Source organism: Electrona antarctica (assembly GCF_951216825.1).
Source record: "Electrona antarctica genome assembly, chromosome: 15".
Lineage (NCBI taxonomy): Eukaryota > Metazoa > Chordata > Actinopteri > Myctophiformes > Myctophidae > Electrona > Electrona antarctica.
The window spans coordinates 6,247,383-6,259,650 of NC_136796.1; the positions used below are offsets into that span (position 1 = coordinate 6,247,383).

At 43.9% G+C, this 12,268-nt stretch overlaps 1 protein-coding gene across 1 annotated transcript in view; it reads right to left on the reverse strand.

The window, feature by feature from the left end:
• Positions 1 to 12,268, reverse strand: part of ctnnal1 (catenin (cadherin-associated protein), alpha-like 1) — a 154,992-nt gene that overhangs the window by 56,282 nt on the left and 86,442 nt on the right. Inside the window, exons 3-4 of the mRNA XM_079523291.1 lie at positions 6,516 to 6,718; positions 68 to 187 (exon numbers count right to left, since the gene is read on the reverse strand). Coding sequence (XP_079379417.1) covers positions 68 to 187; positions 6,516 to 6,718 — 323 coding nt within the window. The remainder of the gene's footprint in view (positions 1 to 67; positions 188 to 6,515; positions 6,719 to 12,268) is intronic.

Below are 12,268 nucleotides of genomic sequence, written 5' to 3' on the forward strand. Positions count from 1 at the left end.
ATGAGTTATGGGATCCGTGAAATTGATGCTTTGCTATTTCACCATAATATGGTGTGGTTCTACTTACATTCTGTCTGTCCCCGGTCAGGTGGGCGAACTCCACCATCTCGTTGCCAAACTGGCTGAAGATCTGAACAAACTCCTGGAAGGTGCTGACCCTCTCCAGATGATCCAAAGTCACCAGGACCTGAGGGGACATACAGAGGAACACAGGGGGTGGGAGGGGAGACCGCTGTTAAAACCACGTTACCAGGACCTAAGAGGACAGGGGAAGAGGGGTACATTTTGACACGTACAGATGGGTCAGCTATGGCCGCCCCAAATATGATCCCCCCGGAAATGCTTTGGCCATGTCTCGCGATCTACAAGCTCACAACGAGCTTGTAGATTAAAGCAATAAGCCACGAGAGGTCTCAGGTTACCAGGTATTTTACAATGGCTGGGGGCGTAGTTAGACCCGACGCGCAGCGGAGGGTCATCTACCCTCTCAGCCATTGTAAAATACCTGGTAAGCTGGGGCCTCGAGTGGCAAACATTAAGCAATGTTAACCTCATAAAACTATTAAATTCACAAAAGTAGCTACGCTTTGCGCCACCAGAGCGAGCCACACACTTCCTTGTTTTGCTCGGCAAGTAGACTATGTGACGGGAGAATAGCGATTGATGTCTTTACGGGGCTGCCTGGAGCCACACATTCACAGTCTCATATGAGTGTGGGCGGTGCTTACACACCCGCACGGCCAGCGTGTGTAAGCCAATCAAGTGCTCCCCTTCCCCAGTTCAGCTACAGAGCTGCGGAATCAGCTGGGAATGATATAAAGTGATTGAAGGTGTGGATTATCGGTGAAATGGTGAAACGGTCACGTGGCGGTAACCAGCCAATCAGAATCAAGTATTGGGACTAACCGTTTTAGAATTGCAATTTTCTGAATTTTTGCCTCTTTCTTAGTCAATTCTTAGGTATTAGGTATTAAAAGTCCTTAAATTGTCACATTACTGTCATCATGCTGATTCATCTAAACGTTTATAGAAGCGTTTATATTCCAAACAAGATGCTTCCTGGTGTCAGAAATGAAGAGAGAACATTGCCCTTTTGGTCAAAACCATGGAGAGCTCCCTAGATTTAGAGTTATGAGCCATTCTAATGGAGCCGTAAACAAGGAAGTGAACGGCAGTACGCTGCAGAAGGAAAGGCCAACCAAAAAACTAAACAAAAAAAACAATTTAAAAAATATATATATATATGGTTTTGATTTCCAGTTTTGATTCCCAGGACATGTATACACGTCCTTAGCATAAAAAGCATTAATTGAACTCTGAATGCGGACGCACACGCACGCACACACACACACACACACACACACACACACACACACACACACACACACACACACACACACACACACACACACACACACACACACACACACACACACACACACACACACACACACACACACACACACACACACACAGTGAAATTGATACATTTACTTCAATACTTAGTGAGGCCTAATGTGAAAATGGAGGCGCTCATAATGTGAATGTGGTGTGTCGTGGGTTCAGTGTCAATGACAGAAGAGCCCAACGTGAGCGCCGTCCTAGTTCTACCTAATGACGTCATCACGCAACGACATCGCAAACACCTTTTGTTGTCCTTCAAAATGACCGTACAGTAAACTAAATGTCATTCTGCAATTTGGACCAAGAGGTTGATGTCGCCTTCCTAGAATTATATAAATTGTAATCATGCTTCGTTGGAAAGTACATCAGGAAGGGAGTATACCAGAGCAAGGTGAGTATACCGAGTACTCTTCCGTGTTAGTCGGACACAAGCTGTACAGGTTTAGCACATGGATTGCCATGGATTATATGGAAGTGCACATCTTAAACACAGTGTCCTTGCGCTGGATGCAGTTGTCCCCAGTGACCAGTGGAACAGGATATCGTCACCTTGTGACTCCCATCTACCACCTCTACACAGCTGTTCCGATAGAAGATATCATCTACATCTGGGGAGGGAATGACTGTTTTCAACAGCAGTGCTACAATGTGCTTCATGCCTTTGATGTGGACACTCACGAATGGTCCAAACCCGAGGTTTCTGGGACTGTACCCGACGCAAGGTGCGCGCACTCAGCCTGTGTCCTTGACAAGGTCATGTATATCCACGGGGGGGTCAACGGAAGGTCAGTCAACGGAAGGTCAATGGACATTAACGACACCTACAAGTTAGACACCAGCACAATGGTCTGGTCATTAATTAACAGCAGAGGCACTACGCGCCCACCTGTTTCAGCGCATCACTCTGCCACATTCATCGGGAAAAAGATGTTCGTTTTTGGGCAGCAGAACGACCAGCCTTACGGCTTCCAAAGCATCCAAACCTGTGTCTTTGACACAGAGACCAACCTCTGGCTGAGCTTGCCTTCTTCACAGCTTTTTCCAGTAACATATTCAGAATTGGCCTATAATGGAGGGATGTACATGTGTGGTGATGACAATGGGACATTTAATATGTGGAAATTCCATCCAGAGACCTTCGCTTGGAATGAGGTTGAGACCAAGGGGAAAGCCCCACCTAAGACATTTTACACGTGCTGTTGTGTGGTGGGAGATCGTATCATCATCTCAGCGATGCAACGATACAACTCAATATTTAATGGTGATACCCCCACTTACAGGTATGACCTGTACATCCTAGACTTAAGTCCTAGTCTTAAGACAATGTGCAAGCTCGCCGTTATTCAATATGGTCTTGAGCAGTTGGAACTACCGCACGACATCAGGTGGGAACTGACAACCATCACTAAAACTCAGGAGTAGTTCCTCTCTTTTGTACAGTAGTTTTTCTTTTTATTCATTTTTGAGATTGAGAAGTTATGTTTGCCGAGCCTTGCACCCCCCATTTTTGGGGACCAAATTGAACAAAAATGGTCTTTATTGCTTTTATTTAAATGGTTATGTTTTGTGTTACTAGACTACGCATGTTAAGTACTGTCATTACGGGCCTGGCCAAGAGGGGGCAGCAGTACGCCAAACCAGCCAGCAGGAAGCGCATAAACATTTATCTTAAAATATCTCAAAAAATGATACCAGCACAAATTATGACATTTACGGCACAATACTTAAAAAGTGATTCGGGGAAAACCTCCCAACTCCATTGGATCCTCAAACTATCTGCCAAACCAGCTAACTCCACCCGTTTAGCCATCTTTTTTTAAAAATATATAAATCAGTGCCATTGAACACTCTTTACGTCTGTGTGTTGGTTAAAACAAATTGAACCAATGAAAAGGATTAAAAAGCGTTTTGACAAAACCTCCCAACTCCAACCTTCCAACTGGATGCTTTTTAATTCTCTGAAAAATTTACATTTTGGAGTTAGCTGGTTTCTTCCGGACAGCACAGATATGGCACACTGGGGTGGCACACCGTATGGCTGCTTGCTATAGGCCTGGAAATGGGATAAAATACTTTGGAAAGGTTACAGAAAACTTTTGAAGATTCATTGTTAAAATTGTGTTGGAAAACCTGGGGAGACCATATAGTTATCATATGTGTTATCATGTTTTTTTTAGATATCTAATTGTTGTTGTTGTGATTGTGAATGAATGCATAGGACCCGAATGGAAACCGCAAGGTCTTTCTCCGGGTGCTATCCTTTTGGACCAATGTGCCTGACTGTACCCTGTACGCATTTTTTTATTGTCTAATAAAATAATCAAAACATAATCAAATATCAGTGTCAGTAGAACCTTGCATTGTATTGCCAGTACAGGATTAACTAGAAAAAGTGCCCTTCTGGGCACAGGTCTCCACCAGGAGGATAGGACTGTGTGAGATGTTTGGCATAATGTTTAGGAGTAATATAAACATGTTTTTTTGTTTGTTTGTTTTTTGCAACAATTTTCTTCATTTTGTTGAGGAATTGCAGAGCCAGATCACTCATAGCATCTCCGAGGATAGAATTCTGGATGAGCAGGACATGTGCAGCATTTTGAACGAAACGGGCCACTCCTGAAAACTTTGGAAGGCAATGTTAGCCAATCAGTGTAGAATATGAGAAATCCAACAGACTCGTCTTGATCACATGACTACAGAGATCATGTGTACCGATTTGCGTGAGATTTGGATGAAATCTGTGCAAGTAACATAAGCAATGTGTTTAGCAGAAATCGGCCTCATGGTGGCGCTATAACCGGCAGATGTGGAGGGATGCAGAGACAATGTTTTTCCATGGCCTCTAGGGAGTGCGCATGCATACGTTGTATACAGATTGATGCAGTTATAGCTAAAAACAGGAATTGACTTGTTATAGCCACCATGAGGCTGATTTGGGAATAAAAATAGTGGTCGTCCTCGGCCTAGTGGAAATGTGCGTGTATAATTTCACGGAAATTGCACATGTTTGTGAGTTGTGGCATTTTGTTCGAAACGGACCAATCATGTGAGCTTTGGAAGCCAATATTAGCCAATCAGGATGGAAGATGGGAAATGGTGCAGATCCGTGTTGATCACATGACTATGGAGATAGTGTATACAGAATTGTGTGATGTATGGATAAAATGTGTACGGAGTAATCTACAGAAATGTGTTTTGCCTAAATCGGCCTCATGGTGGCGCTATAACAGGCCGTTGAAGAATATTTGGGGCAGAGGTTCGTCGTTGGCATCCAGGGAGTGTGTGTGCAAAGTTTGGCATGGATCGGGCCAAAGGTGGCGGAGATTAGCTGGTAACGGACGGACGGAAGGAAGGAAGGAAGGAAGGACGGACGGACACACGGACAGAGTGCAAAACATACTCTCTCCCCATGCCTTCGGCCTGGTGGAGACAACAAGTGGAATGCCTGGTATTAAGATCAGTAGTAGCTGTTAGCAATGCCAAGAACTCCAGAGTCCAGATCGTATACTTTGTTTAACCTTACAACTGATGTAATGATGTCGGTGAAACCCCAAGAGATTCCAAAGTGTGTAGCCTTTCCGGTGACTAAAACTAAATTAGCTGCTAATGCTAGGCAGGCTGCCCAGCACAGCAAAGCAGCCCTCTGGCTTTTACCAAAGCCAGACGGCAAAAGGGCAGAGGATGTAATTGCGTTTGCCAGCTAATGTCGGGAGCGCGGAGCTGTCGTCCTGTCTGTCCAAACAAAGCTAACCAGACGTGATTGAGGCCAGCAGTGCTTTCCCACTCTTGCGTCTGTCTAACAGTACACGCAATATATACACAGCAGCTCATTCGCTAGGAGGATAGCCAGGTACAAGATGGATCGGCGGGCTTTGCCCAGGTTTTATGTGGCAGTTTAAAGGGTGCTGTTTGCCTTCAATTACAGCCAGACATCCGTTCTTTCTCCAACGCCAACAAAGGGAAAAAGAATGTGCTTTTTAAGGTGGAAGTCGGCTAAGTGGTGAAATAGTGTGTGCTAACTGTGCATCTCTGTTTATGTGAACATCTGTGCATGTACAGTATGTGCATTTGCATTGTGCACATAAAAGAACAAGCATTAAGGAGGGACAGTGTGGAAAAACACAGAACAGAATACAGTAGATGTTGTGCATAAACATAATATGTGCCTGCTTTGTGTTAGACGAAAGACGGAAAACACACTTCTGTTGTTGTTTCCCCCACAGTTTTTTGTGTGCGTCACCGTGAACTCGCACGTATGTGTGCAAGGCTGGAATATCCTGCTCAAGTAAAAGTGCTTTTACATGATTTGTGTACGCAGAATAGTACATAGAATCAGACCAGGGAGGGAGGGACTAATCAAGTAACCGGAATCGTTAAAAAGAAATCCTCAATATCCCTGAAGAGTTTCTAATACATGATAAATATTTAATCAAGATCCTCTTAGCGACAAGTAAGAAAGCGATCACACGACGCTGGTACCAACAGGACCCACCAACGAAAGAACATTGGATGGACATTACTGAGGAACTGTATGTTATGGAAAAACTAACATTCATACTTAGACTACAAGAGGATAAGTTCTATAAAAAGTGGTAAAAGTGGGATCTCTTCTCTCAGCCTAGCGATAATGCAATAGGATTTCAATGAATGTATCTTTTTTTTCATCTTGTCTTTTGGTTTTGTTTTGTTGTCTGTCTTTTCATCAATAAGAATTAAGTAAAACAAATGCATCTAAAGCAGTGGTTCTCAAACTTTCTTGGCATATTGAGACCCCTGAATTACATGGTTACTATACAGCACCAGCATTTATATCATACAGTTTGACTGCTAAACACGACTTTCCACAGTAAATTGATAGTCTTTCCCTGCTAAACACGAGTTTCCCGAGTTATGTTTCATTTGTTTTATTGGGCCATTTTTTTTTTATGTTTTTTTGTGGCTTTCACCTTTATTTTATATTTTTTATGGAGGGACAGACAGTAGGCTGACAGGAAATGGGGAGAGAGATGGGGGGAAGACATGCAGTGAAGGCCGTCGGGATCGGGAGTCGAACCCGTGGCACACTGCCAGACTGGACTAAGCGTGGCTCCAGAGACGTTCCCAGACAGTACCTTGTTGCGCGAGGTGATGATCTGCTTGATGACGATGCGGTCGGCGAGGACCAGGACCTTGGTGACGGACGACAGGAGCAGACGCGCCGCCTTCACCATGCCCGTGCGCTCGCTGGACGCCACGGTGCGCGGACCCCCACCGTCCACCGGGGAAGGGGCCGGTGTCGTCGTGGTCACATCCGTCAGCTGGGCTATGGCGTCGCCTGGGAGGGGGAAGGTAAAAATGCATTCCTTTAGGCGGGTTTGTCTTTTTCATTTAGATATGATTAAAACAGTGGTAAAACAAGAATGACTCGGTCATAACTGTCGGGTGCGGCAAGCTCTCAGTTAGCTCATAACATTAGCTTCTGTTGCCACTCGCGTTCCACTTCTCACTTGCATTCTCATACAAACTCCTTACACAACAGCAGCCGTTCAGACTATGGGTTGTATGGGTAAGTCTTCCATTGGCTTAGAGGCAGCCTAGAGGGAGCCAGTCATGAAAAAGTGTCCACTACGTGAATCGTAAAGCGTGAATCTATTTCGAGCATAGACATGGTAACGCCCCGCCTGCCTCTGATTGGCCTACCGACACTGCCAGTCTTGACTGTCCTCCGAGACGCAAGGTTACTCCGTGGTGGGAAACAATACAAGAGAATGACAGCTTGGCACACGCGACAGAATGCAGCCTTGTAACCAACTTGTACGTTTTATTTTTGTAGAAGAAGCAAACTAATATAGTTTATACCGTTTGCTTTGATTGAATAATTGATTGAACACACATGTACGTTGTACTATGATTTGATTTGGGTGTGTTCTAAATAAAGTGTTAATTATCATGTATTAATCTAATTATAGTAAACTAATACTATTATACTAAAAAAGATAAAGATCAAGGGAAAATAGACCTTTTTACAGTACAATAATGTTTAAAGTTTACACATACAAATAAATTACAAAATAATCAACACTATATTTAGAACACACCCAAATCAAATCATATTACGGCATACATGTTCAATCAATTATTCCATCAAAGCAAACGGCATAAACAATATTAGTTTGCCTCTTCTACAAAAAAGAGCAGGGAGTGTTGGGCGGTACAACAACAGTTTGTGAGTGTGTGGGGACTGGGAGGAATCATCTAGCATAATGACTAAATTAAAAAAAATGACTAGGACGTCGATGCACCTATGATACCGGCACCTCTGGTACGTTGGTTTGTGTTTGTTATGCAATTAGGCCACGGACCCCCATTTGACACAAACATGTATCTCTAGGAGCCCAATCTAAACTTTAAAATCCTCCATGTTTTATTCAACTCTGATGCTAGAAATGTTAGAAAAATCCCATCCGTGTGAAGTGAGAGGTGCAACTCCGTGTGGGGGTCCCCGGAAGTTCCAGACCCACAGGAACGCGCCCAGGGCACCGGCACGGGGCACCCTATGGTTGCACCACTCAAAAAAATAGAATAGTCCCCGCTCTGTTTTTTTTTGTCACATTATTATGTAGATATAGTATGTGAAATTCATCCTCTGCTTTGTACCCATCCTATAACAACTAGGAACGGTGAGCAGCCATTCCAGCAATTTGGAGGTAAGAGTCTTGCTCAGGGACACATCGACACATTGCTGGCCTGGCCTGGAATCATCTTAAAAAGACAAAAGAGTGGCCGCACACACTCATAGCCACTGAAGTGCCGATTAGTTATTAGGAGGCAGAGTGAGGAACTCTTAGGTTTCTCACTCTGCGTCCTAATAAATAATCAGCACTTTGGCTATCAGTGTGTGCGCCTGTGCGGCCACTCTTTTGTCTTTTTAAGACTAATCTTTTTAGATGTTTCTGCCGTGCACTGGCACCACTATTAAGACTGGTGTGCGTATCGCATCCTCCTGCACACTGGCCTGGTATCGTACCTGGGATCACCATTTGTACCATTTGTACACCATCAGACTTTGGAGTCGGTCACAAAATGAAAATGACAATTTTAGCATTTACGCTCAGAGGTTGAAAAAACAGCTGAACGTTGACTGGGTGTTCCACAGTGCTGAAAAAAGGAATATCCGCACTAATATGAACATATTTATATTCAGAATACACACAGCAGCGGCGTTTGAAACGCTGAGGAAGGCCGACGTGCCGAAGCACGTCCGTTTCTCTAGAGATAGACCCGCTGCTGCTGCTTTGATTGAATATTTTATTAGACAATAAGAAAAATGCAAACGGCACAATGTACAGTCAAGCATTTTGGTCCAAAGGGATTTCCGAAGAAAGACCTTGCGGTCTTGTTTCCATTCATGACACATATAGTCATGAACAAGAATCTAAAACAGTAATTTGCTGTGTGTATTCTGAAAATAAATAAGTAAGGAAACTACTCAAGGGAGTGCTGATATTCCTTTTTCATTGTATCTTCAAGAATCTGCACCCGGGGCGCCCGCTGGCCAAGTGGTCCAGGCACATGCCACATAATATATATAGGCTTTGGCCTGACAGTGCGCTGCGTGTTCGAGTCCCGTTCATTTGCTCTCTCTCTCCCTCTTTCCTGTCAATCATCACATTCAAATTCAAATCGCGATTCCGTTATGAACGATTCAAAATCGATTCATAATTTCCAAAAATCTTTTTTTTCTTCTTTTTTTTTAGATTTATTTTTCTGGTTACAGTTACAGGAGTTTTCAATACATGGTGTCTGTGATATGAAATGTAAGCTTACCCTAATCACAGTAAACATCATGTCTTCAGTCATTTTCAAGTTACTGTAGTCACTTCAGTTCAAGACTGGAGTAGATTGTGATGAAATCCTATGTATTGAATCGAGAATCATTTTGAATAGAAATTTGTTTTGAATCTGGAAAAAAAATGCTTTTGAATTTAAAAAAATCGAATCGAATCGTGACCCCAATAATCGGAATCGAATCGAATCGTGGGACACCCAAAGATTCACAGCCCTAATTGAGACTACTCCTCAAGACTCCCCCCTGAGTAGAGCGTAGTTTCTGATGCTGTTTCATAGTGCTCTGCTTCAAAGCGACATAACCAGTCAATAATAAAGCCCTGCCCTCGGCTCCCCAACTCTCAACCATTGATCTCCTACCACCTATTTCATTGCATTTCTTTTAATAAAGTAATATTACCTGCCCCCCCCCCCAACACCCGCCTGGGAGAAAAAGAGAGAAAGTTTAACTTAATATATTAAAAAAGTTATAGAATGAAATCTTACGATTGTACAATATGAGGTTATGCCTATAATTGCCGTATCTTGGATGTCTGTGGGTCTTTCTCTGTGTGTGTGTGTGTGTGTGTGTGTGTGTGTGTGTGTGTGTGTGTGTGTGTGTGTGTGTGTGTGTGTGTGTGTGTGTGCGTGTGCGTGCGTAGCCTGGGGTTTTGCAGGGATGTGTGCACCCCTAGGTCCTAAGACTCCTAACTAACCACGTCTCATACTGCAGATGCTTTTGCATTTCTGTATGTGTATAATATGGTATCTGTTGGGTGGAAATTAACCTCATATGTCCAAAACAAAACATCATGTCCAAAACTGTCCTTTTCAGGATTACAATTCAAAATCAGCAACAGTAGCAGATCCACAAGCTCGAAACGCCTTGCATCCTTCCGGACGTCGTAAATGGTAAATGGTGCATTTATATAGCGCCTTTATCCAAGGCGCTTTACATAGATTGTGTGTTACATTCACCCACACACATTCACACACCGATGCCGGAGGAAACGATGCAAGGCACCAAAACCTACACATCGGGAGCAATTAGTCTTGCTCAAGGACACTTCGACACTAACTCTGGGGGAGCCCGCGGGTTCGAACTGGGAACCTTGCGGTTCAAATCCGGTCACTCTACCCCTGAGCCACTGCTGCCCGACGTGTTTTGAGCTCGCGGATCTGCAGCTTTGGCCGTTTTTTAATTTGCATACTGTTGATGCTTTTGTGTGACGCTGTAGTACGATCAGTGTGTGTATTATATATGTATGTGTGTATTATGTATTTGTGTGTGTGTGTATTATGTATTTGTGTTTGTGTGTGTGATGCATTATGCATAATAAGAATATGAACATGTGCAGAATGTGTTCACAGATCACGGCTGTCTCGTGAGGCTTCTTCTTCTTCTTCTTCTTCTTCAGCGCTTGCAGAGAGAGAAAAACAAACAACTCGCGCGCTGGAATGACAATGACTAGTGTTGTAAACAATGCACGTAATAACAAAGCACCCTGGTCGTTTCACAACCTCCATGCACTGTCGGTCTGGCGGTGGCAGATGGATGGCTCCACGACTTTATCTCTCTCTTTCCCGGCCTGCGGTGTCTCTGCCCTGAACCAATCTCTCCTCTCTCTCTCTCTCTCTCTCTCTAGACTCAAACTGTCAACCCTTACATGGCAGCCCCACGTCTTACTGAAGCCTAGCTTCTTAACCCATTTAGACCCGACGTCTAAATCCTGATAGTTTTCTGGAAAAAACATGTTTCTATGTCTTTCTATGTCAGTCTCAAACATATTCATGTCAAGGACCCCAAATATATATGACATTGGCCGCCGACCCCCCCATCTGAAAATATGTAGTTTCAGGGAATCCCCCCACAGAAGCAAGGATTCGAGTTAAAAACTTGCTCTGAAAGAATATATATTCAATGATTTCAGGCACATTTTTCACGATTTTTCATAGCAGACCTACGAGTTCATAGCGCGGCACTTGTAGATCTGCTATTTTTCAATAGCTAAAGCATAACATAACGCTTAAAACACCAAAAGGGGTTCCCGCCCAAAATGGGTTAAGAGCGTCTGCTGGCCAGACAGCTAACATTTTCCAAATGCCCTTTTCGTGACAGTATGAGAGTGATCCATGCCATCTATGCTGCCCTGGCCAGTCCATCTGCCCTCTCTTCATTCTAATAAACCTCTAGAGAGTGATCCATGCCATGTTATGCTGCCCTGGCCAGTCCATCTGCCCTCTCTTCATTCTAATAAACCTCTAGAGAGTGATCCATGCCATGTTATGCTGCCCTGGCCAGTCCATCTGCCCTCTCTTCCTTCTAATAAACCTCTAGGGAGTGATCCATGTTATGCCTCCCTGGCCAGTCGATCTGCCCTCTCTTCATTCTAATAAACCTCTAGAGAGTGATCCATGCCATGTTATGCTGCCCTGGCCAGTCCATCTGCCCTCTCTTCATTCTAATAAACCTCTAGAGAGTGATCCATGCCATGTTATGCTGCCCTGGCCAGTCCATCTGCCCTCTCTTCCTTCTAATAAACCTCTAGGGAGTGATCCATGCCATGTTATGCTGCCCTGGCCAGTCCATCTGCCCTCTCTTCCTTCTAATAAACCTCTAGGGAGTGATCCATGTTATGCCTCCCTGGCCAGTCGATCTGCCCTCTCCTCGTTCTAATAAACCTCGAGGGGAGAACATCTTGTGAAACCGAGAGAAAACTGCCGGGCACAGTCACGATAATAAATGTCATTTTCGACGTAGCTTTATTTACGCGTTCCAACCTAACTGAGGTCTTCCTCAGCGTCGTGTCAAGACAACAGTAAGTGAGGTATAAATAGCGTGTGATGCAATCAAAGTCCAAATGAATGAATGAAGGTGCCCAGCTGTCAGCACCTTGAAAGTAATCTCTCCAGAACAGATTCCGCCTTGAAAGCTAACAATGAGGACTCACTATTATTCATAGGGTACCAGGAAAGGAACAGATGCTACTGTATGTGAAATGCTGAACAATAAGACACATACAAATACAGTTTGTGGGATGATGATCACTCGGCCCGG